The sequence below is a fragment of the Hippocampus guttulatus genome, chromosome 17 (genome assembly GCF_054856545.1).
Source record: "Hippocampus guttulatus isolate MCC_2025c chromosome 17, RoL_Hgut_1.0, whole genome shotgun sequence".
In the NCBI taxonomy this organism is placed as follows: domain Eukaryota; kingdom Metazoa; phylum Chordata; class Actinopteri; order Syngnathiformes; family Syngnathidae; genus Hippocampus; species Hippocampus guttulatus.
This window is the reverse complement of record NC_141277.1, coordinates 4,131,110-4,152,570: the sequence shown is the minus strand read 5'-3', so window position 1 is coordinate 4,152,570 and position 21,461 is coordinate 4,131,110. Positions and strand designations below refer to the sequence as shown.

General features: G+C 43.7%; 5 protein-coding genes across 5 annotated transcripts; 2 read left to right on the top strand and 3 right to left on the bottom strand.

Moving 5' to 3' along the window:
- Positions 1 to 800: 800 nt before the first annotated feature.
- Positions 801 to 8,449, bottom strand: inpp5ja (inositol polyphosphate-5-phosphatase Ja). Its single transcript, XM_086135799.1, has 13 exons — positions 8,226 to 8,449; positions 6,784 to 7,266; positions 5,706 to 5,813; positions 5,491 to 5,599; positions 4,751 to 4,867; positions 4,097 to 4,272; positions 3,907 to 4,018; positions 3,428 to 3,537; positions 3,112 to 3,322; positions 2,620 to 2,757; positions 2,487 to 2,552; positions 2,315 to 2,419; positions 801 to 1,902 (listed from the first exon to the last, which is right to left on the bottom strand). Exons 2-13 carry the CDS (start codon positions 7,260 to 7,262, stop codon positions 1,435 to 1,437), a joined length of 2,199 nt encoding a protein of 732 aa, XP_085991925.1. The 5' UTR covers positions 7,263 to 7,266; positions 8,226 to 8,449; the 3' UTR covers positions 801 to 1,434.
- Positions 8,450 to 11,076: 2,627 nt separating this feature from the next.
- On the top strand, positions 11,077 to 13,450 carry LOC147191575 (putative CENPB DNA-binding domain-containing protein 1). Its single transcript, XM_086135966.1, has 2 exons — positions 11,077 to 12,464; positions 13,217 to 13,450. Exon 1 carries the CDS (start codon positions 11,309 to 11,311, stop codon positions 12,269 to 12,271), a length of 963 nt encoding a protein of 320 aa, XP_085992092.1. The 5' UTR covers positions 11,077 to 11,308; the 3' UTR covers positions 12,272 to 12,464; positions 13,217 to 13,450.
- LOC147191574 (smoothelin-like protein 1) lies at positions 13,190 to 14,870 on the bottom strand. The gene is given in 5 exon segments (XM_086135613.1): positions 13,190 to 13,223; positions 13,225 to 13,332; positions 13,438 to 13,589; positions 13,663 to 13,790; positions 14,843 to 14,870. Coding segments are annotated over 5 exon segments (450 nt in total).
- Positions 14,577 to 18,051, top strand: LOC147191573 (uncharacterized). Its single transcript, XM_086135905.1, has 4 exons — positions 14,577 to 14,693; positions 15,015 to 15,177; positions 15,814 to 16,582; positions 17,311 to 18,051. Exon 3 carries the CDS (start codon positions 15,833 to 15,835, stop codon positions 16,370 to 16,372), a length of 540 nt encoding a protein of 179 aa, XP_085992031.1. The 5' UTR covers positions 14,577 to 14,693; positions 15,015 to 15,177; positions 15,814 to 15,832; the 3' UTR covers positions 16,373 to 16,582; positions 17,311 to 18,051.
- LOC147191572 (smoothelin-like protein 1) lies at positions 17,101 to 20,149 on the bottom strand. The gene is made up of 7 exons (XM_086135904.1): positions 19,896 to 20,149; positions 19,319 to 19,394; positions 18,534 to 18,665; positions 18,416 to 18,446; positions 17,759 to 17,873; positions 17,535 to 17,686; positions 17,101 to 17,431 (listed from the first exon to the last, which is right to left on the bottom strand). Exons 1-7 carry the CDS (start codon positions 19,989 to 19,991, stop codon positions 17,284 to 17,286), a joined length of 750 nt encoding a protein of 249 aa, XP_085992030.1. The 5' UTR covers positions 19,992 to 20,149; the 3' UTR covers positions 17,101 to 17,283.
- Between the last annotated feature and the right edge of the window lie 1,312 nt (positions 20,150 to 21,461).

Here is a 21,461-nt window from a genome sequence, read left to right as displayed (position 1 = left end):
ATGACCTTGCACCTGTCTCAATGAAAATAATTACATGTATTGTGACTTTTGGAGTATTCTGCTGTTAGGATATTTTAGTCAGAATTGCCCGATTCCCTGGACACCTGGTTCGCCAGAAAACACTGCTCGACTTCCTTCTCTGGTGTTTTGTTAAAGATGCATATGTCAAAGATAGTGGCGAAAAAGCAAAACTTCAAGATCTACACCTCATTTTTGTATAATTTTACACAGATTAACCGACACTATGCTTTTCGTACATTTATTGTACAGGACAACCTTTACAGAACAGAACCAAATAAACCTCATAGCTAGTCATAACTAACACTTTTTCATATGGCGATGTCATTGCTCCCTTTTTTCATCCACTGAGGTTTATCTTGCCTGCCTTTCTGCCTGTCTGCTTTGGCAATTACAAAGCCTCGCTAATCCAAATAGTGTCGCCTTCTCTTGATTTAAAAAAGAAAAAACACGATAAGCCTCATGTGTCCCTGTCAACCTCAACTAGATGTTCTTTATAGATTCGAGGTGTCAGCAGGTTGTTTACCGTCTGCTGCTGCTGGTAACAAAAGTCCAAGTTACGGTACTGGCTCGCTTTTTGCAACGTGTCCCGTTTGTATCTGGTATACACAACTTGTAAACAACGGGGCACACAATCATTCACACAAGTGGACAACAGCTGACAGGCATGTTTGACACGTGAAAAGAAGTCAGAGTACCTGGACAAAACCCGCGGCTGAGATTTGAACCTCTGAACCGTGAGGTAGACGTGTTAACCCCGAGATCATAGAGCTGAGAGTGTGTTATGTTTTTTTAGTCTTTATTAGCAAACGCACACAAGCAAGAAGAATGTAAACAGATGATTTTTCAAGGGAACCACACACAAAAAACGAACCGGGGTCGAATTGGGCGTGATAGGGCGTTGGCGCCATTGTGGGATGGTACCTAACCTTGGTCAAATACACCAAATTCTCATGACATCACCTCGACCAAGAGTTAGATGTAGTCTAAAAATGTGTCTACTTTTTGTCACTGCTTGGTGGGCCTGATGAAAGTAACAGCGTAAGCTGCATTTGGTGAGCGTGCCATACTTAGCCCACCCCCGATCTAATAGTTTCTTTCCAAGTTGCAATTCCAGCCATCCATTTTCTATACCGCTGATGTTGTTCAATTCATTTAATGTTAAATTTGGCATGAATACGGACGATGGTTCGATTTGAAACCCTCTTCTAATTCCAAATGCACGTTTTCCAGCACACATATCAAATACACCGGATTGATTTTGCCTTGCCAGCATGTTTAGCTTCACATTCAATATGTGTTTCTACACATTAAAGCACTTGTCAGAGAGATGTGACTCCCAGATAAACACAGATGCTTTGAAAATACAGAATTTCAGGGTTGCTCACACATAACATACCTTAGTCATCATCTCCTCTATGAAGGATTGTTTCTCCCTACATGTCCAAGCTGTCTGAGCTCCATGGGGCTTACCTGAGCAGGCCTATGCTCCCCTAACATGGCAGCAATCAGGGCCTCCGGTGCCGTGACCCCACTGCCCGGAGACAGGGGGCTCCGGGGACTGAGAGGGCTGACGGACGGAGACGACAGAGAGCCAGTGGAAAACAGTCGTTCCTTTTTAGAGGTGGAACCGGGTGAGCGGCTACCCGTCTCTTTGGGTAGAGGACACAGGCTGAGACCTTGCAGGGAAGGGAGGGGATTGGACGAGAGAGCAGGGACGGCGGGGCTGCGGCTGCGACGGTGGCGGCAGTGATGATGCTTCAAGGGTTTGGGGCTCGGGCTGCGGGAATTTGGAACCAGCAAGACTAAGGTGCTGTCGTCTTCCGAGCTTATCTCAGAGCTGTCGGAGCGGTGTGCTGATGGGCTGTGGATTGGAAGCTTGATCTGTCCAGGAAGAGAACGGACGTTAATACACTGATGGCCTGTCAAAACATACCAATGCCAAAACAATATTCTTGCCGATAATATTCTGTCTAATCGAGAACAAATCTCTCATTTGCTTCCAATGGTCTTTGTTTAGTGTGGTACACGCCATTTTACCAAACAGTATGGTGACTACTTATCACTCTTTAAACAGGCCGACTGACTGTATTACAGGTTTGAAGACATCTGCGATGCTAATGAGAGGACACGCCTTGGTTCAACATGTCCCTTTGGTCAAATTCTTTTTCTAGGGAGAGCATTATTTTTGTCCGGGCTACGTAGAACATATTGTAAAGAAAATTTGGGGGGTTGACTTCTTAAGAAAAGGCATCCGTTGTCATGTATATGTTTAGGTAACAGCAATACAATATACCTGGATGTTTGTCGACAATCCAACAATGCTGTTCATATTATTACTGTAGAATCCAAGGATGTATTCACAATCATCTCTTGGCAAATCCTCCTCTGAAAAAGACACCTGGAAAAAGGGTGGGGGCAGAAATGATCCCTGATCCCAGAAATATGAATATCACAATGTGTCCCACCTGCCCTGAATGCTCCCCCTTGGCCCACACATACGCTTGGTAATCTTTGTAGTGTCTGAATCCAACCTGCGGACAGACATAAATGGCGTCAGCGACGACGCAGGCCATCAGATCAAAATGTTTTTGACGCTACCTTATATATTGCTACCCAGTCCCAAGAGCTGCGATGATAGCTGGATGCAAAAGTGAACTTGACGGTGGCATCGGAGACTTTGAACCATTCCTTGTTGGCCTGCATCTCCACCAGAGGCATGTCCACCCTGAATGGGAACTATGACAAAGACGATATGCCAATGATTAATAAATAAAGTCAAACAAAACCATAAGACCTTTATGAAAGAAAAAAAAAACACGTTTGGATCTCTTAAGTACCACCATCATGACCAGTGTGAAAATGCAATAGCGTAGTGGGCCTCGGTGTTCATTGAAAACAGCACTGAGGTTTGATTCCTAAAAAGTATCTTCAATACTATCATTATGCACAGGATGAACATCAACATTGTGTTTTAAAGGGAGGAAAAAAAAAGTACTTAGTGAAATTCAATGAAGCAAGCGAATTCGAATCAACCACACTTCATAGCAACATGTGATTGCAGTCTTCAAATATGTAACATATTAATATCACCTGCAGGGAAAACATGGCCGACACTGGCTTGTGATCACTGATGGTGAAGGCCATGTGACTCTTGTAAGCGTGCTGCGTCACTTTGGTTGCGCCGCCCAGCCAGGAGGTCAGACCCCTCTGAAGTGCTGCATTGTGGGTAGGAACGGGGGAGCCGGTGCGGCGGAGGCGCCAGAGGATACGATCGGTCCATGCGGGCTTCCTCTTTTTAGCGCTGAACCACATGTGGAAATGTTAAAAACGGTGGTTAGGTTCTCTGCACAAATGTCACGAAATGAAAGAGCAAAGGCTAAAAATACGAAAATGATGATGGGCAGACCTTGTGTCATAGGTGTGTGTGCCCACATCAAACTTATACGTCGGCGGGAATTTGAGCGGACCCTCCAAGAAGCCTTCCAGGATGGATTCTGTGCTTTTGGCAATGTTGAGCTGGACATAAGACAAAAGAAAAAAAAAATCCCATTCGTGCCATCTGCTGCTTCACTCTTGACCCAACGCAAATTCCTGCTGGCAGACCGGACTGCCAAGCAGCAGTTTGGAAGATAGTAAACAAAAGTGGCTTCGAGCTGTTAAACATCCACATCACTTTCGGTGTCTGCGAATTGGCAATGGCGTTTTATCGGCAGAGAGGAGTGTTTGAATGGCACTCCTATCTCGGTTTGTGTGACGTATCTCCGTGGGAAAAAGCACATCCGTGAATGCTACGTACGCGCTACGTTGATGGGAAAAGCGGGAAGTATTTGCGTGTGAATGGGAATAACTGATGATGATGATGATGATGATGATGATGAGCCTCACCTGATCTCGCTCCCACAGTAGAGGGAGCTTATTGCTGTCAATTGCACATTTCACCACATGGATGTCATAATCTTCAATTCGGAAATTTAGATCTCCGAACCAAAACAAAACGCTAGGGAAACAGAAGATATTACGTCAAGCATTCACATATTCTCTGCTGTTTTCTGGTGCACGAACAAAAGGCACCCACTCGTGATCCAGCACCCCGGTGGCGGCCCCTCCTTCGAACTGCTGCTGCTGCAGGATGCTCTCAAAGTCTTCCATCCTCTGCTCCAGGTTCCTCATGTGAGCGGGCAAGTGACAGTTGAGGAAGCACACGGGGTGTCCAAACACGGTCATCCTTACGCTAACGCCACCTTTGTTGCCCTGCAGAGAGCGCACAGAAGAAACGCCTCTGCAATAGCAGGAAAAACAACAACGCAACTTCATTAACATATTGTTCGGGTTGACGCTAATTTTGTGTGTTCAAGTGGCGTGTCAATTGACACAGTGTACTGTGCATTGTTATAATATGTAAATGATGCCATGTTCCAAATTCATTCTTGACTGAACACCACAACCGTGGCGTCAGTCTGCGCCCTTTAGGTGCTCTTATTTTCAAAGCAGCGAGCCAGACGCCTGCTGCAGCACTGACCTAAAAACGAAGGAGACTGCAGCATCACGCTGGTGTGACGCCGACATCGACGCTGTGCGGAAGGTCACACTCTGACATATCCACACTCGCAAACACCTGCTGGCATGCGCCACTTTTCAAAGCCTGCTCGTTTCACCGTGCAGACGCAAGCGCGCGATGGCAAATTGCGCAAGGACGTAAATTCAAGAGCAGCGTGTGGCTCGTGCGTACCCAACACCCGCCGAGTCCTGTACGAGTGCTCTGTGTCTGTACGCCTCGGAGGAATGGAAGATGGACAAATTTGGAGAAGACCAGCAGCAGCACGCCCTGCATCCGCTGCGATGCCACCTGCAGACAAAAACAGCTACACAAATTCACGAGCAATACACAATGATTCACAAAAACGAGATTTTCTTGTTTGTTTGAAATTGACAGACTAACAAATAGCATCGGTGTCACAGTGATATACACCTTTAAGTAATGGATACATAAACACAAACAGCGGAGTAACGCACTTAGACAGGAAAAAAAAAACAATACTCACATTAATACATTCTTTATCCTCTGCAAAGAATGACTAATATTCCGGTGGCTTACTCGGGAGTTTGACCAGCTTCTTCATGTGCATGTATTCCTGCATGCCTGTATTCTACTGCCCTCATGTGGCCAAGGCGTACAAACAAGGGGCAACATAATGTCCGTGGAATTGAGGCAAAAACTTTGGCAAAAACGGTTTAATTCTGAATATTCTATTTTTTTAAAAATATTATAGCCGTATTTTGCTTATTAAAAAAACACATTATATTCTTGTTGTGTTATTTTTTTGGAGTACCTCAAGGCACCGCCATAGGTTTTGTTAGATTCATGTTAAAACTATGACCGCTGGGCCTTTGTAAGAATTTTTTTTTCTCAAAGTGATTCTTTTTTTAAATTATTATAAAATACAGTAAATCAGATGAGCCATGACCAACCAGGACGTATCCAAAGGGACTGAGCGTGTCCATGCAGAGCTCACTCCACTGGTCTGAGAAAAGAGCATCCTTCAGCCGCTTGTTGATCATGGAATTCACCTCCTGGAGCCTGCACAGTGTGAGAATTGAAAATCGAAGCAAAAAAAAAAAAAAAGATAATTCTGAAGAGGGACAGATGGGCGAGTGGGCACCCTGGCATAGTCACCCCTGCTTACCCAATGACAAACAAGTCAACGCTCCCATCCGCCACATTGGGCTCAAACAGAGCGCTGACATCATCCGGTGGGACGGCCGAGCCCACGTTCCATGTGGCGATGTGGACTCTGTGAGAGTGAACGCGCCACGTTAGCTTTCGATCATTGTAAACGTGGCAGCTCGAGCTCAAAGTGTGGCTGGATTGAGAGATCGAGGTTAAGCGGTATTAATCCCTCTTTTTACTTCAGTGATGGGGAAAAAAAAAAGTGTTCTCAGTACATGTCGTACATATAACACAAAGCCAGAATAGATATACTATAGGTAAGAGCAGTGGCAGGTGGTGAGCTTCACTTTAATGGAGACTTGATTTACCTCATCCAGCGCTTGACACTTCCCAAAATAAAACACAAAAGTTCAAAATAATTTGGGGGCATCATTACAGAGAGTGAGACAAAAGCATTTGAGATACTTGATGCAGAACAAAGAAGCTGATCACTTTTTCAATGATCACAAGTTTCAATGATTAGTTCATATTTAGTGCCTTTATACTGTGTTACGCAAGCCTTGAAGACAATATTACTTTGATGTTGTTACTTTTCTTTTTTTTTTGGACATGTTATGGAGATTCAATGATCAATTTAAGTCGATACAACACTAAACATTTAATATTAAACATTAAAATAAAAAGAACATCTTGAGACTGGCCCAGTATCAGTAAAATCAGTAAACCTACCAAGGGGTGTGTAGATTTTTTTATATCGACTGCCGCAGCCATTTTCAGGCCATGAGGCTGCTACGTTGTCCTCCTTCGAAAGCAAGTCGCATTGTATTAAAAAGGTGCTGCTTCTGTTTATGGGTAATGCAGCCAATGGGAAGACTGCCAAGTGAATTGATTGCAGCTCTGTCACTCTCTCTCTCTGAGCAAGAAGCTTTTAGAGGAAAGAGCCGCTTTGATTCATATGACGCCTTCGCGCGCACATATTACCTTGCGTACTGCAGCTGCTTCGAACACAACATTGAGACCTCTACACAATGGCCAGATGGACAGTTCTGAGCAGACAAACATGTCAATAAAGACGTCAATGGTCGTAGTCTCACCTGAAGTCATTGTGATCACCAGCGTTCTTGTCACTCTGCCCTTGTATTGTACTGACGGGAGGTGGAGGATTGAGACTTGATTTGGGGCTCAGGGAGGCTTGTGGATTGTGAGGAGACACCGAGGACTCTGTCGGGGAACGAGGCAGCGTGTTGGCACTCTGAGGTCCCGGGATGCAGACAGGCATCAAATCTATATCCTTGGGAGGGATCCTGGTGGGTCTAGGAGGAGGTTTAGTCCCGAGGGCTGTGGGTCTCGGTCGACTTATGTTGGTCAGCATCACGGGGGGTGAACCGGACTTGATTTGCATTTGGTCTCTCGCCGCATGAGGGTTTAGTGCAGGGTGGTTGTCTTGCACAGACGCCGATTGTCCAATGACCGGTGGTCGTCGAGGTGGACCTGGACCCGGTGTGGTTTGCCCACAGGGTCCGGGTTGCACACGTGAGAGTGCTGTGGGTGGTTTCTGCCTCGTGTGATCCATTGACCTGCAAAAAAACAACATACAATAAATGCTGGGAAACACCAAGAGCTGCCTTTTTGGTTTTAACTGCACAAAAGAGGAGAACCTGCATTGAGCAGGTCAGATCCCGACTTGAAGACTTATTTTTATATTTATTCACCTTGCATTTAGTTAAACCACACATAGGCTTGTTTTACTGCCGTTTCTCTTCTCTCACTCCCTCCTCTCCCCGCTTGGAGAAGAGGCCAAGTGACTGAATTTGAGGTTGTCGCTGTTTGGATTCTGCACCGACTGACTGGGACAAGATCTCAAGTGGCCCGCTTCCCGTCTAAATTGTGAAGTAGATCAGGTGCAACGCGACATATGCCAACCCTAAGGACAATTTAGAGTCTTATGTGGGAGGACGTCGGGGTACCCAGGGAAAACCTACGCAAGCATGGGGGCAAATATGCAAACCCTGATCTGAGACTCAAACCAAGAATCTGAGAACTATGAGACAGACATGCAAACCACTATTCCAATCGTACTTCCTTGTAGTGTCCAATTCTTTTAGTTTTTTTTTTTTCTACATGACACCACCAAGCGATCCCCCAGACATCCACTGATGATGCCATCATGAGTCTGCAAATGGGGGCTGAAGAACTAAGTTTGGACCTGTTTTTTTTTTATTTTAAGCAATGTTAATTAGAGTCTGACCTCCTTTTGGCAATGGAGGACAGATGCAATGTAGCTGAGCTCAGACAGGTCAAAAGGTAGGACTCACCATTACCCTCCAACCATCAAAACCCACCGCCACTCTGTTGTTTACCCGAGCACCCTTTAAATTATTCATGAGATGTAAATTAGCATCCACAAAGGCTCAAATCCAGCATCAACACGGCACCGTTATCCCTGCAAAGGAAGAATTTAAAATACAACTCCAAATTGAGTCTCGTGAGACAGTGATGTTGAAATGGAAAAAATGATTCATCATATTTGTCCTACCTTTCATGCGTTCTGCTGCAAGGTGACGCGCCGAGCACTGCTCATAAATTCCTTATGGGAGGACGGAGGACCGGACCACAAAGAGAGATGTGATGGTGGTGGGGCCACCCGGCTGTCAGGATAGGAGGCGGTCACGTGATTTTGTGCATGTTGACTGATGATGGTGGTGATGATGGAGCTGATCCGACTTAATGTTGCACCGTGCAGCTGGACACAGCAGCTTGCACGTCAGCCCCCCCCCCCCCACCCCCCAACTCGTTGTACCTCTCTTGCTCTCTCACTCTCCCGGTGACGCATGCATCTCATATACAGGAGAGATCATCCTTTTCCCACTAAATCTACTTTAATCTTACACACATGATGACTGAGAAAAAAAATGGAGTAATCGGAACTGGAAACCAGATGTCAGTATTCTACAAATAATATATAACAGCTACTATTTAAATTTAAAAAAGAACAGGCAATAAGTTGATTAATTTTAGAATTAGTATTAGCATTGTTATTATTGTTGATTTGTTGTTCAAAAAAATCGTTAAAAGAGACGAGTTCTGAAAATTGAAGAAACATACAGCTTACTCCAAATAAAATCAATGACATTAACTTAGAACACAGGAGGGACAAAATTCAATATTTAAAAATACACTGTACAAAAGAAATGCTTGTTAATTTCCAAAGCTGTACCTGGGAGGTTTGAATTTTGCCAAATGGTGACGTCACAATTAAACGGTTCAATTCGCCAATGGTGGCTCCACGCATCCACAACTCATTTGCAGTCTGGACGTGGAATGTAAAAATCTTATGGTTGTAATCTCTGGGTTTTAACCTGAATTTGAAAAGCAGATATTAAGAAAGTTGTAATACTTTATCCTTTGAGAATTTTGGCAGAAGAAAGTCACAGAGCTTGGTGTGTGGCTCTTTCACACAATATGAATTGGGGTTAAAAAAAAAAAAAGTAGAGATTCATTGGAGCCTGCTGTCACTTAGTGGTCACTGAAATAACTGCAACTCGTCTAATAGGGACCCAAATGATGGCTGTGTTAATAAATGATGAAAATGCCCGAGGGCATGGGACCTGCCTTCATTTGTTTAACACACTTACACGAGGTACTACTTTGATATTCGTTGAATTAATGGGGGACTCTCAATTGCAGGTATCCAAGGGTATTTTTTCATAGTGTGTGATAGCTCGGTTAATATGCAACTTTTTTTTTTACCCCAATGGAAAAAAATGTAGTCCCAATGAATTAAAAAATGCACAAGGGTAATAAACGACTTATTTAATGTTGCCATATTGTACTCACACACAATCTACTTATTTTGAACAATATTCTTATTGCATCGTCTGAAAAGATTACAGCAGTGAAAATATTCGAAACAGTTATCAGGATGATGCAATGGTGTCATGTTTTGTAGGTTTCAGTTCTGGTCCACACTAACTGTTTTTATTTTTACGAGTGACGTTTGAAGATTTATTCATATATACTGTACATATAACCCTTGACGTAAATCATAACGTCGCGTAGAGGTGAAGTCGTTACACGGCACTGCAGTGCATAAACCAACTCAGCAAAGACCAGAAATATTTCAATTTGCAACTTGTTTTGTTTGATTGTTTCATATGAAGGGTACATTATTTTTTTCGGAAACTATTAAATGTAATCATAACTTTACAACAGCGTGATCGTAGGTTAGTGATATAGAGTCCTGTGTTACGTACAAGTTACGTCGGTGTCGTGGGTACGTAACTCGGAACGAGGTTACGTCGCGAGGGTACAGTACAGAACAAAGACGGAGAAAATATAGGTAATACATTTTATGTCATCGTTTTTCATACTGGAACTTTGGTTATGCAATATTTACTAATGCGTCAGCGTATGTCAGTTTTTGACATTACGCTGTATTACGTGCAAAAATTACGTCGGTGTTGTAATAACAGAACTCGATTTAAGAGCATTTAACAGACCGCAGTCAGGCAGCAGACGAGCCAAACCATCAGAAGAGTAACGGTAAGAGGAGCCAGACCATCAGCAGAGTAAAGGCAAGAAGAATTATTATATTTTCTTGTTGTTGTTTTTTTTATTTGATCGTGGGGATAAACGCATCAGATGTTTTGTAATTCAAGGCAATAGACCTACTCATGCAAATATGTAGTGTGTAACTTCAGCTGGGCCAGGTTTAATGATGAAGACGGATGGATGCGTAGAAAAGTCCGAAAACACCGAATTGGATTGTGTAGTGGCGTAAGAATACATTGAGGGACGAGTCTCAAACTTTCATTTATATTCGAGAAGAGTTTTTCATACAACTATTTGCTATTATTATGACTTTGCAAAAGCATTAACGTCGTTAAAGTGTATAGAAAACACGTTGTTTTACGTCCAGAAAATCGTAAGTCGTTACGCGGCACTCGTTAGGAGCTAAAAACACCAAGTCAAGGTCAGGAACTAGTCTCTTCTTTTCGAACAGTTTTTCGTTTGACTATTACCGAATTATAGAACAGAAATGCTGTTCAAACATGTATATACGGCATGACATAGGCAGTGGTATCGAACTTATTTTTGTCTCGGTCTACTTTAGAGTTACGTCTACCCTCGGAGGGCCGTTATGTCAGTCAAACCAAATAAATGTTAAATCGTCTCATCGTATTATTACTTGTACACAACAAATGGATGGGTTACTCGTTTCGAAAATCAGTCAACTATAATAGTTTGTTCAACTGGGTGTAAACAGGTTAACAAAACAATTGAAAAATCTCAATGTTATTTATTAAGCACTAAAATTTGACATCTCGGGACAAATTTGAGCAAGGATGATGGAAGTTGACACACGATTTGCTTTCGCGGGGCATATAAAATTAAGTGTTGGACGGATGTGGCCCCCCGAGTTTTGCGTTTGAAATCTGTGACGTAGCGTAAATTATGTTCGTACAAGTTACGTCGGTGTCGTAGGAACGACCTCGGAATACGTCGCCGCGTTGTTGCTCAAGAGAAACTTACGGCACTCACTTTGCACCGTTCGCCATTTTGGTTTGCTGCGCTTATACATAGTTGTTTTTTTTCTATAGTGACTTTCTAGGTGACGTAATGCCTCCTAAAGTCAAGGCGGAGCCTTCCGGCGGACACACTTCAAAGAAAAGGAAAGCCATCACCATGGATGTCAAGTTAGACATAGTGAAGCGATCGAAACAGGGAGAAACGCCGACGAACATCGGCCGCGCGCTCGACTTAAGCCGCTCTACTGTCGCGACTATCATTAAGGATCAAGATCGCATCCTGGAGCACGTGAAGGCATCTCCGCACATGAAATCGACCATAATAAGCAAGCAGAACAGCGGGCTAATGATAGAGATGGAAAGACGACTGGTGCTTTGGCTGGAGGACCAGCAAAAGCGGCGTCTCCCCGTGAACCTCGCGTTGATCCAGCAAGAGGCGAAGCGTCTATTCGAGATGCTGAAAAGTCAAATGGGGGAAGGCAGTGAGGGAAAAACGTTCGTGGCCAGTCGAGGTTGGTTTATGCGATTCAAAGCTCGCGCTAATTTGCATAACCTTAAAGTGGAAGGGGAAGCCGGGAGTAGTAGTGAGAACGAAGCAGCGAGTGATTTCCCCACCGCCTTGGCGGAGATTATCAGGGAGGGGGTGAATAATTGCTGTGCGCAACAACTGTTGGGCGAGGGGTTGTTCTTGAAGCTCCCGTTAAACACGAAGGCGGAGGCAGACCCGAATCAGGAAGAGCAGGACACCCCGACCCCAGTGGCCAAAAAGTTCACGTGCAAGAGCTTAGCGACTGGTTTCTTGCTGATAGAGGAAGGCTTGGCTAAATTCAAGGCTGAGGACGCAGACGCGGCAAGGTACGCAAGGGTCTCCAAGGGGGTCATGGATAACCTGCGGTGCTACAACGAGATTTGGGAGGAGGAGAAGAGAGCCTCCTTCCAGTCAAACCTCGAGCGCTTCTTCAAGATGGTAGCGAGACCTGTACCAGATCCCCCACTGGATCCCGTGCCGGATCCTGAGTCGGATCCTGAACCCTCTGCATCTCCTAAAAAGTAGAGAGAACTGAAACAGCTCCTGTACTCGACCTCGTTTGATTTTTTTTTTTTTTACCTCCCCCAGTATCTCCAGCACCTTCTTTAGCCTGCCCAATTTCTCTATTATCTCTCTCTCTTGCAACCTCACCCGCAAGTTCCAGCTTTCTCCAATTACATACACGTAACGTGTGTGCCTGCCAGCCGTAGGAGTAAAGGTAAGCAATTTAATTAGAGTTATGGCCTAAGACTTTTTCATACAAATATTTTTGGTCATTACAACTGAATTACGAGGGTACAAACATACTGCAACACATTCTGGCCTAATTTGACCTAAAATGTCAATTTGTTCAATATTTTTGGTGGCAAATCCTTGTTTGTGGACAACACAGAGATTGGCTTGATTGTGATGTGAAACAAAACAATAGCTGGTTACGCGCTGTAAAATGAGCTTCAGCCGAGGTTATTTCAGTCAATGAAAACAAAAACTACAATTGAAAAACATTTTTAACAAAAAAAACAAAACGATAGTGCTTAAAAGAAACAAACTGAAAGTACATTTTACGTGCCCAATACCAACTATAATTATATAATACATTTTTATTTATATCGTGCTTTTGCAAGAGCTGTAGCTGTAACAAAGCTTTTTAAACACATGACATGGACAGCGATGCAATGGTAACCACTATCCCTGCATACGCCTTGTTCTTTGAAGCAGTTATAGATGAAAGAGGAGAGAATCTGTTTTTTCCCCCAATTGATCAGAGACATCATGCTCAAGACATGCATGATATCCCACACGACTGCTAAGTTTGAAAGTAAAAAAGGAGCTGTAGTGTCTACTGATGAAAAAAAAAGGATTGGTTCTCTTCTCCTGTCCCATGTAAATCCGCTTCAGTTCTCAGCACCGACTCAGTTATGAATACGCATGATAGACAAGAGACTAAGCCCTCTTTTTGGTTTTGACCAGGCCTTTTTAGGAAGCAGTAGAACTCTTGGATGTACGTGTAAACATACCTCCAGTCGAGCTCCTTCATCCGGACCAAGTCTTCGGGGTCCAGCAGTGGGGGACAGCCGGCCGGCCTCCTGCAGACAGAGAAGCATCGACACCCGAGCCGTAAAATCAGAGGGTGCAAAAAGCTACACAGACATTTGGGCCACAACACGCTGACACGAGAAAGGAGGGGTCACTCTGCAGTACTGAACGCCAGCTGGAAGTTGTCCTTGGCCTTGTTAGAGTTCAGGGCGGAATATGCAAAAGCTTCGGGGAAGAAGCGGTGCACCAAAGCGCAGAAGGCGATGCCATCCTTCCAGCTGGAGGAGAAGTTGTGGATGTCCACTCCCTAAAAGAGCGTGCACATTTGTGATGACAAAAGACAGAGCGGATCAGTAAGTTAACACTGGGGCCGTGATGACCTCATATGGCTCCGTTTTGGCCTTGCACCAGTCCAGAAGCATCTGTTTGACGTTTTTAGCGTTGGGGACTGCAGAGGGGGGGGGGGGGGGGGGGGCATTTCTGGGTGGCTTGAGCAGGACTGGCTTTACTGAGGAGGAGAAGTGAGGATAGTAGAGTACACCTCTAATAACACAGCAAATTCAGGTTCTCCTCGCTTTACCATGGCAAAAGAATACGCCGCTCACAGTTAATACAATAAAAGCCGTCCATATGTGGCATTTTTCACTGGATTGTGTTAGTTTTATACTCAAAAGTAATTTTCAGACCAGAATTGACTTTAAATATGACTCTTTAATCTATTCTTATGCAGTAGCAGACTGTACAGCATGTTCAGACTTGGATAGAAATCCAGGTTATGTCACCCCCTTAAGACTAGAATGCCGTCATAAAGCGAGGACTCCCTCAATGCTCAAAAGAAGAGTTTAAATTTGAAGTGCTACTTATTTGTGGATGTTAACATGACATTTTCTCTATGTGGTTTCACATTGTTTTCATGTTTGGAAAATTCTACGTTTTGGTTTTTGAAATAAATGATTCACTTCCTTAAATCGTGGCGTCTTCTCTAAATGATGCTGTCTGCTAGTTCATCTCAAAAGCGTGTTTTTGATTAAAAAAAAAATACAATAGTGACTACTGTTTCCCGTTAAACAGCGACCTCCATCACAATGGATGCCGTGTAAGCAAGTAATTGCCAACACCAAATGAGGATCCGTAAAGGCCAAACACAGGAGTAAATGTCAAGTTTTTATGTAATCGTTTTTCATACTGTAACACGGGAGTAAATGTAGTCAAACGTTTTTATGTAATCGTTTTTCATACTGTAAGTTTGGTTATGCAATATTCACTAATGCGTCAGCGTATGCCATTTTTGGACATTACGATGTATGACGAGCAAAAATGACGACGGTGTTACATTGACAGAACTCGGTTAAATAACATTTAACAGAAAGTCGTCAGACAGCAGACGACCCAAACCATCAGCAGAGTAAAGGTAAGAGGAATGATCATCTTTGCATGTTTTTTTCATTGTGAGGATAAACGGATCAGGTAATGGATGGATCGATGTTTTATAATTCACGGCATAGACGTATTCATTCAAAAATGTAGTGTGTAACTTCACTTTTTTCGTTTTACTGTTACCTAATTTTGGCACCGAAGTGTTGTTCATGCGCGTATATACGGCGTGATCTCGATACGTTATGTTCGTACAAAAGTTACGTTGGTGTCGTAAGAATGACTTCGGAATACCTCGTCACGTTATGACTTTTGGTTTGCTGCGGTTATAAATACTTGTTTTATTCCCCTTCTTTAGTGACTTTGAATGTGACGCAATGCCTCCAAAGGGCAAGGCGGAGTCTTCCGGCAGTCACACTTCAAAGAAAATAAAAGCCATCACCTTGGATTTGAAGCTAAATACGGTGAAGCCATCGAAACGCCGACGAATATCGGCCGCGTGCCAAAACCACCAAGTAAAGGTAAGTAATTAGTCTCTTCCTTTCAAACCGTTTTTTTTGGTTTTGTTTTGCTATAACCTAATTATGGCACAGAACTGCTGTTCAAACATGTATATACGCTATACGGCATGACATAGGCAGTGGTGTCCAACTTATTTTTGTCACAGTCTACTTTGTAGTTACGTCTTCGCTCGGCGGGCCGTTATGTCAGTAAAGCCAAATCAATGTTTAATCGTCTCATCGTATTATTACTTTTACACAACAAACGGATGGATTGCTAGTTTTGAAAATCACTCAACTATCATAGTTTGTTCTGTTATTTTTCAAGTGAGCGTAAACAGGCTAACGAAATTATTGTAAAAAAATCTCCATGTTATTTATTACGCATGACAATTTTGCCAATTTGACGAAGTTGACACACGATTTGCTTTCGCGGGCCACATAAAATGATGTGGCGGGACGGCTCAGGCTCCCGGGCCTTGCGTTTGAAACCTCTGACCTAGCGTTTTATGTTCATACAAAAGTTATGTCGGTGTTGTAGAAACGACTTGGAGTACGTTCACGCTTTGTGACTCAAGAGAAACTTACGGCACCCACTTTGCAACGTTGGCCATTTTGGTTTGCTGTGCTGATACATTGTTGTTGTTTTTTCTATAGTGACTTTCTAGGTGACGTAATGCCTCCTAAGGTCAAGGCGGAGCCTTCCGGCCGCCACACTTCAAAGAAAAGGAAAGCCATCACCATGGATGTCAAGTTAGACGTAGTGAAGCGATCAAAACGGGGAGAAAGGCCGACAAACATCGGCCGCGCGCTGCACTTAAGTCGCTCTACTGTCGTGACTATCATTAAGGCTCAAGATCGCATCCTGGAGCACGTGAAGGCATCTCCGCACATGAAATCGCCCATAACAAGCAGGCAGAAAAGCGGGCTACTGGAGGCCAAAAAGTTCACGTGCAAGAGCCTGGCGGCTGGTTTCCTGCTGATAGAGGAAGGCTTGGCTAAATTCAAGGCTGAGGACGCAGACGCGGCCAGGTACGCAAGAGTCTCCAAGGGGGTCATGGATAACCTGCGGTGCTACAAGGAGATTTGGGAGGAGGTTAAGAGGATCTCCTTCCAGTCAAACCTCGAGCGGCTCCTCAAGATGCTAGAGAGGCCTGCACCAGATCCCCCACTGGATCCTGTGCAGGATCCTGAAATATCGTCATCAACTGCTTAGTTAGCTCCTGCGGCCTTGATCTCCGACAAAAAGTAGCGAGAACTCAAACAGATCCTAAACTCGACCTCATCGGCTTCTTTAACTCCTCCAGCGCCTTCTTTAGCCTGCCCGGTTTCTTCATGATCTCTCTCTTGCAACCGCTCCAGCAAGTTCCAGCTTTCTCCTATCGCATACTCACAACGTGTGTACGTGTTAACCGTAGGAGTAAAGGTAAGCAATATTTAGCGTTATAGCCTAAGTCTTTTTCATACAAATATATTTTTTATCATGACAACTCAACTATGATGGGTACATTTGCATTTTGAGGGTACAAACATACAGCAAAACAATCGGGCCTAATTTGACCTAAAACTTCAATTCAACATTCTCCCCAAGAAACAATAATACGAAGGCAGGGTGATAATAGCTTTCAATTAAAATCCTTGATTTCCCCGATCCCCAACAATGCATTTTCTGATCTTAACACATTTTTGCCCTTCTTTCAATCAAGAAAATGCAAATAACACACACTTAGAGGAGGTGGCCCTTCAAATTCAATCGTTAATCCATTTTAATAAAGTAAAAATATTTAACGTCAATATATTGACAAATCTATTGTCTTTTGGATATATCTGTCACTGACCACAACATGAATAAAAGGGACTACTTGAATTGGAAAATGAACCTTTGTAATTGAAAATGTGTCATCACAATGGATCACTGCGACAAGTCAGGGAATACTTCTCCGATCGTGTCAATCCAAACTGCATTTTATTGTTTGTAAAGGCAGATTTTGCACTCTCAGTCTGTGTGGATGTACCTGATCAAGGGTCCATTAATGATCACGTTCCAAAGCTATGCCTTCCATTTCTTCACGGCAAACCGAGTGTGTCTACTTGACTTTGTTTGAATGCGAATGTCCAGCCAAGAGACTAAGCCCTCTTTTTGGTTTTGACCAGGCCCTTTTCAACCAGGCAGCGGTAGAACTCTTGGATGTACGTGTAAACGCACTTCCAGTCGGGCTCCTTCATCCGGACCAAGTCTTCGGGGTCCAGCAGTGGGGGACAGCCGGCCAGCCTCCTGCAGACAGAGAAGCATCGACACCCGAGCCGTAAAATCAGAGGGTGCAAAAAAGCAAGCCGGACATTCGCACAATACGCTGACACGAGAAAGAAGGGCTCACTCTGCGGTACTGAACGCCAGCTGGAAGTTGTCCTTGGCCTTGTTAGGGTTCAGGGTGGAATACTCAAAAGCTTCGGGGAAGAAGCGGTGCACCAAAGCGCAGAAGGCGATGCCATCCTTCCAGCTGGAGGAGAAGTTGTGGATGTCCACTCCCTAAAAGAGCGTGCACATTTGTGATGACAAAAGACAGAGCGGATCAGCAAGTCACACTGGGGCCGTGATGACCTCATATGGCTCCGTTTTGGCCTTGCACCAGTCCAGAAGCATCTGTTTGACGTTTTTAGCGTTGGGGACTGCAGAGGGGGGGCATTTCTGGGTGGCTTGAGCAGGACTGGCTTGACTGAGGAGGAGAAGTGAGGATAGTAGAGTACACACATCTAATAAGTTGAAATTTAAAGTACTAACTTGTAGACATTAACATAACACTTTTTCTATGTGGTTTCACGTTGTTTTCATGAGCGGAAAATATTTAGTGGTTTTTTTTTTTGGAATATATGAAATAAATGATTCAATTCAAATCGTGGCCTCTCCTCAAAATGATGCTGTCTGCCAATTAATCTCCAAGGTATTTGTCTGAAAATAGTGTATATTTTGAGAGAAAGATAACTATAAAACAATCGTGGCTACTGTTTTCCCTCAAACAGTGACCTCCATCATCGTAGATCCCGTGCACCAAGTAATTGTCAAGGGTGTTTTTTTTTTAATCAACCCCCCCCCCCCCCCCCCCCCCCCCCGAAAACAAAAGCATAATTGCTCAAATAGATGCCATACCTCAATTACTGGCCAAAAGTGTTTTAAGTAAATGATACATTTTTTTGGTGTTCTCAAAGAAAATAGCACGACGAGTCAGGTGCGATTTTATTTGCAAAAAAATGTTCTCACCCGCCTGCTGTCATGGAGTAGGCTGGTCGACCTAACACAAACAAACAAAAAAAAAGCATAGAATCAAGTGAATATTGCAAAACTTTGAATGCAGTAATACTAGGAGCATATGAGTCACTGTTTGTTGTAGGCTGCTGGTTGACGGGTGCCCTCGCTGCGCCCGGGACTCCACCCCCTGGCGCAGGTTCTTTGCTCAGGCCCTGCTGCCTCAAGTCCTGCTGACGGGACCCTCGCTCCTGCTCCCGTTTGTCTGACAAAGAATCCCCGACGTTGAATCATGTTTATCATTCGTGCCATGAAAGAAGGATTTGTAAAATTCTTATTTCTTTGCATAGTTTCCATGTCGGTGTTCATGATACAATAATGACGCCCAGGGTGGTTACCAAAAAAGAACACGGAAAGCTCATCTTACTCTGGCAAAACACATTCTGTATGATTCTCAAGACTTATGAGATGATGGATTGAAAGCATGTGTCTAATATGTGGCATAAATGTAACACAGCATTTCAGAAAAAGAACATACAATGAGGAAACAATGCTCGTTTCAAGTGTGAGTGTCTGGGGTTGCTTTGCTACTCCACAATCTGGATGACTTGCTGTCATTGCTGCAGCTATGAACTTTCACGGAAAATGCTGAGGGAGAATATCTCGCTATCAGTTTGGGACCTGAGGCTGAAGCATATTTGGCTTCTGCATCATGGGAATGATTGAAAACACATCAGCGAGTCAACTTCTGAACGTTTTAAAGGTCGTTCATGCTCGAAAACCGTACAGCGTTGCTGAATTACAGCAATTCAGCAGAATGGAATGGGAAACATTTAAATGTGACAAACAAAAACAGAGAATTAAGGAAGGGGCAAACACTTTTTTACACTTCTGGACATTTACCAGACTGGAACTCACCTCGCTTCTTCTTCAGCAGGTCCCTCAACGCAGCACGGATGAGTCGCCTCTCTTCAAATTCTCCAGCATTGTCCAACTTAAAAAATAAATTTCAATCCAAAGGGATGTTTTGAGAGTAGTTAGTTATTGATGGCTTTCTCCCAAACAAATGGATAAAAACTAAAAATGCAAGCAAACATTCCTGATCAAAAATATACATAAAGTGAGTTTCGGGGGGGGGGGGGGGGGGGGGGGGGGTTGGATGGGCCATCCCCGCTGGACTGTTCCTTGAACATGATCAGTATCTTCGCATGAATGAAAAGCATTCATTATTAATAATCACATCGAATAATTAATTGAACAATATGCTCCTTGATGTGGGCACAGTGCCACTGCCTCAACTTGAGATGTTTTGATTATGAAGTTACATAAGACGAAAACACTTCAAGCACGACGGAGTACACGTCTACACCACCGCAACGTCCTATCGTTTTTGTAAAAGCGGATTTTTTTGGCGGAGCTCTTGAATCGGGGGTCAGTTAATACAGGTGTGCCTAATGTTTTGGCCTGCACTAGAAGAGCACACATATGGGCTCACCATCTTGTTGAGGACGTCCTCATCGTCAATCGCAGCAAGCTGCTCGCTGGTCACCTTCACAGTCGCTCCGTGTTCAGGTTGAGGCGTTGGCTCCATCGCCGAGGCTTACAGTCTTCTTCTCACGTGTGAAAGAAATGGCACGAAGACACAAGTAGGACATTCCCGTGTGCCTTCAGCCAAGTGTTAGTCCGAAGAATGTAAACTGAGAGGAAACACGCAGAAGTGGCCTCACAGCGTCACTGCAGTGCTGGCCCAGTGTTTGGAAAAACACGTACAAATATAGTAATAGAGCAGGGAGAGCGCAGGCATCAGATAAGGCAGTGCAGGGAAAGCCCTAATAAAGCAATGAGTGCGGGAATAATGCTACTCAAGCAGAGAAATCCTTGCGGGAGGCTCTCACCTGTTCTCGAGGTCTTCTTTGGATGGCTTTCAGTCATCGCTTCCTTCTGACCTGAGCATTGCTCTTCAACGGGATACATATTGGGGAAGGAACCCGCTTCCACGAATCAACCACGAGGGTTAGAAGTAAGGAGAAGCATACCAAGGGCCATCGGCCTCAGTGTCCAACTCCTCTGGATCCTGCCTGTTGAAAACACTTTCAACTTTATCAAACCCAAATGGTGACGTAATAAGAAAGACTGCCTCGGACGAGAGAGCCAGGTCAGGTCAGTTAACCCTTGATGCTCAAGGGCCACGATTGATTTTTAAAACTGACAAATGGTTAAAAAATTCTTTCTTTTTTTTAAATTAATGTCACCATTTCATTAATACGGCGGACCCCTTCTCAAAGATTACATTCAATGTGCAATTATGAGTTCACGCGTGTTTTTTTTTTCCTGCGTTCAAAATTGCGCGGCGGCCACCCCATTAATTTGTTTCAAAATTACTTAGAAGGAATTTTTCATACGTAAAAACGCAACTCCAAGTGCTGTACACATTTCTGTTGAACACCAAACGACAGTGCCTTTTCTTGATGCGATATTTAGTCAATATTATCCTGTGATCAGTTTACGCAGCTAAAAACAAACAAAAAAAAAAAAGAATCTGGACAGAACGACAAATCCCTGAGACACCACCATAAAAATACGATACGCACCCAAAATAGATGACTCACTCTTTGGCGACATCTACCGGAGAAAGAACAGCAAGGCACTATTAAATGAGCATCAATGGTTAGCAGCAATGAATTGCAGTAAGAAGGTAGACACTCACCCATGTCACAAAAATGTTTTGGCCTTATGAATACCATGACCATTTTTCGGCATTATTCAAACTTTTTTGCGCGGGCATCAGAAAAAAAAAAAAAATTTCATGCACGTGCAGTTTGGTTTGCCTTTTGAATCTCGTTTCCAGGCTAAGTGTTCTACTTTCGGAACATTCCAGTGTTACCGGTCCAAATTTGTGGCTTATTATGTTTAAAATGCAGATTGAGACAACTTCATGTGTATTAAACTTGTTCCAGTCCATAACATTACCTCTCCACTAAATCTTAAAACAATGCTGAACATTGTGGAACGGGCTCACATACAAAAAAAAAAAGAAAAGGGGTGACATTAGGTCTCACAC

What these genes read in the sequence shown, in the direction of transcription:
- inpp5ja (XM_086135799.1), bottom strand. Translation starts at nt 7,262, where the DNA reads ATGGATCACACGAGGCAGAAACCACCCACAGCACTCTCACGTGTGCAA. An exon ending in GTCCCTTTGGATACGTCCTG is followed by an intron (nt 4,868 to 5,490) that starts GTTGGTCATGGC and finishes TTTTGTCTGCAG; the next exon opens with GTGGCATCGCAGCGGATGCA. An exon ending in CGGCCATGTTTTCCCTGCAG is followed by an intron (nt 2,758 to 3,111) that starts GTGATATTAATA and finishes TCTTTGTCATAG; the next exon opens with TTCCCATTCAGGGTGGACAT.
- LOC147191575 (XM_086135966.1), top strand. Translation starts at nt 11,309, where the DNA reads ATGCCTCCTAAAGTCAAGGCGGAGCCTTCCGGCGGACACACTTCAAAG.
- LOC147191573 (XM_086135905.1), top strand. Translation starts at nt 15,833, where the DNA reads ATGCCTCCTAAGGTCAAGGCGGAGCCTTCCGGCCGCCACACTTCAAAG.
- LOC147191572 (XM_086135904.1), bottom strand. Translation starts at nt 19,991, where the DNA reads ATGGAGCCAACGCCTCAACCTGAACACGGAGCGACTGTGAAGGTGACC. An exon ending in AGGACGTCCTCAACAAGATG is followed by an intron (nt 19,395 to 19,895) that starts GTGAGCCCATAT and finishes TTATTTTTTAAG; the next exon opens with TTGGACAATGCTGGAGAATT. An exon ending in CCTGCTGAAGAAGAAGCGAG is followed by an intron (nt 18,666 to 19,318) that starts GTGAGTTCCAGT and finishes ATTCTTTGTCAG; the next exon opens with ACAAACGGGAGCAGGAGCGA.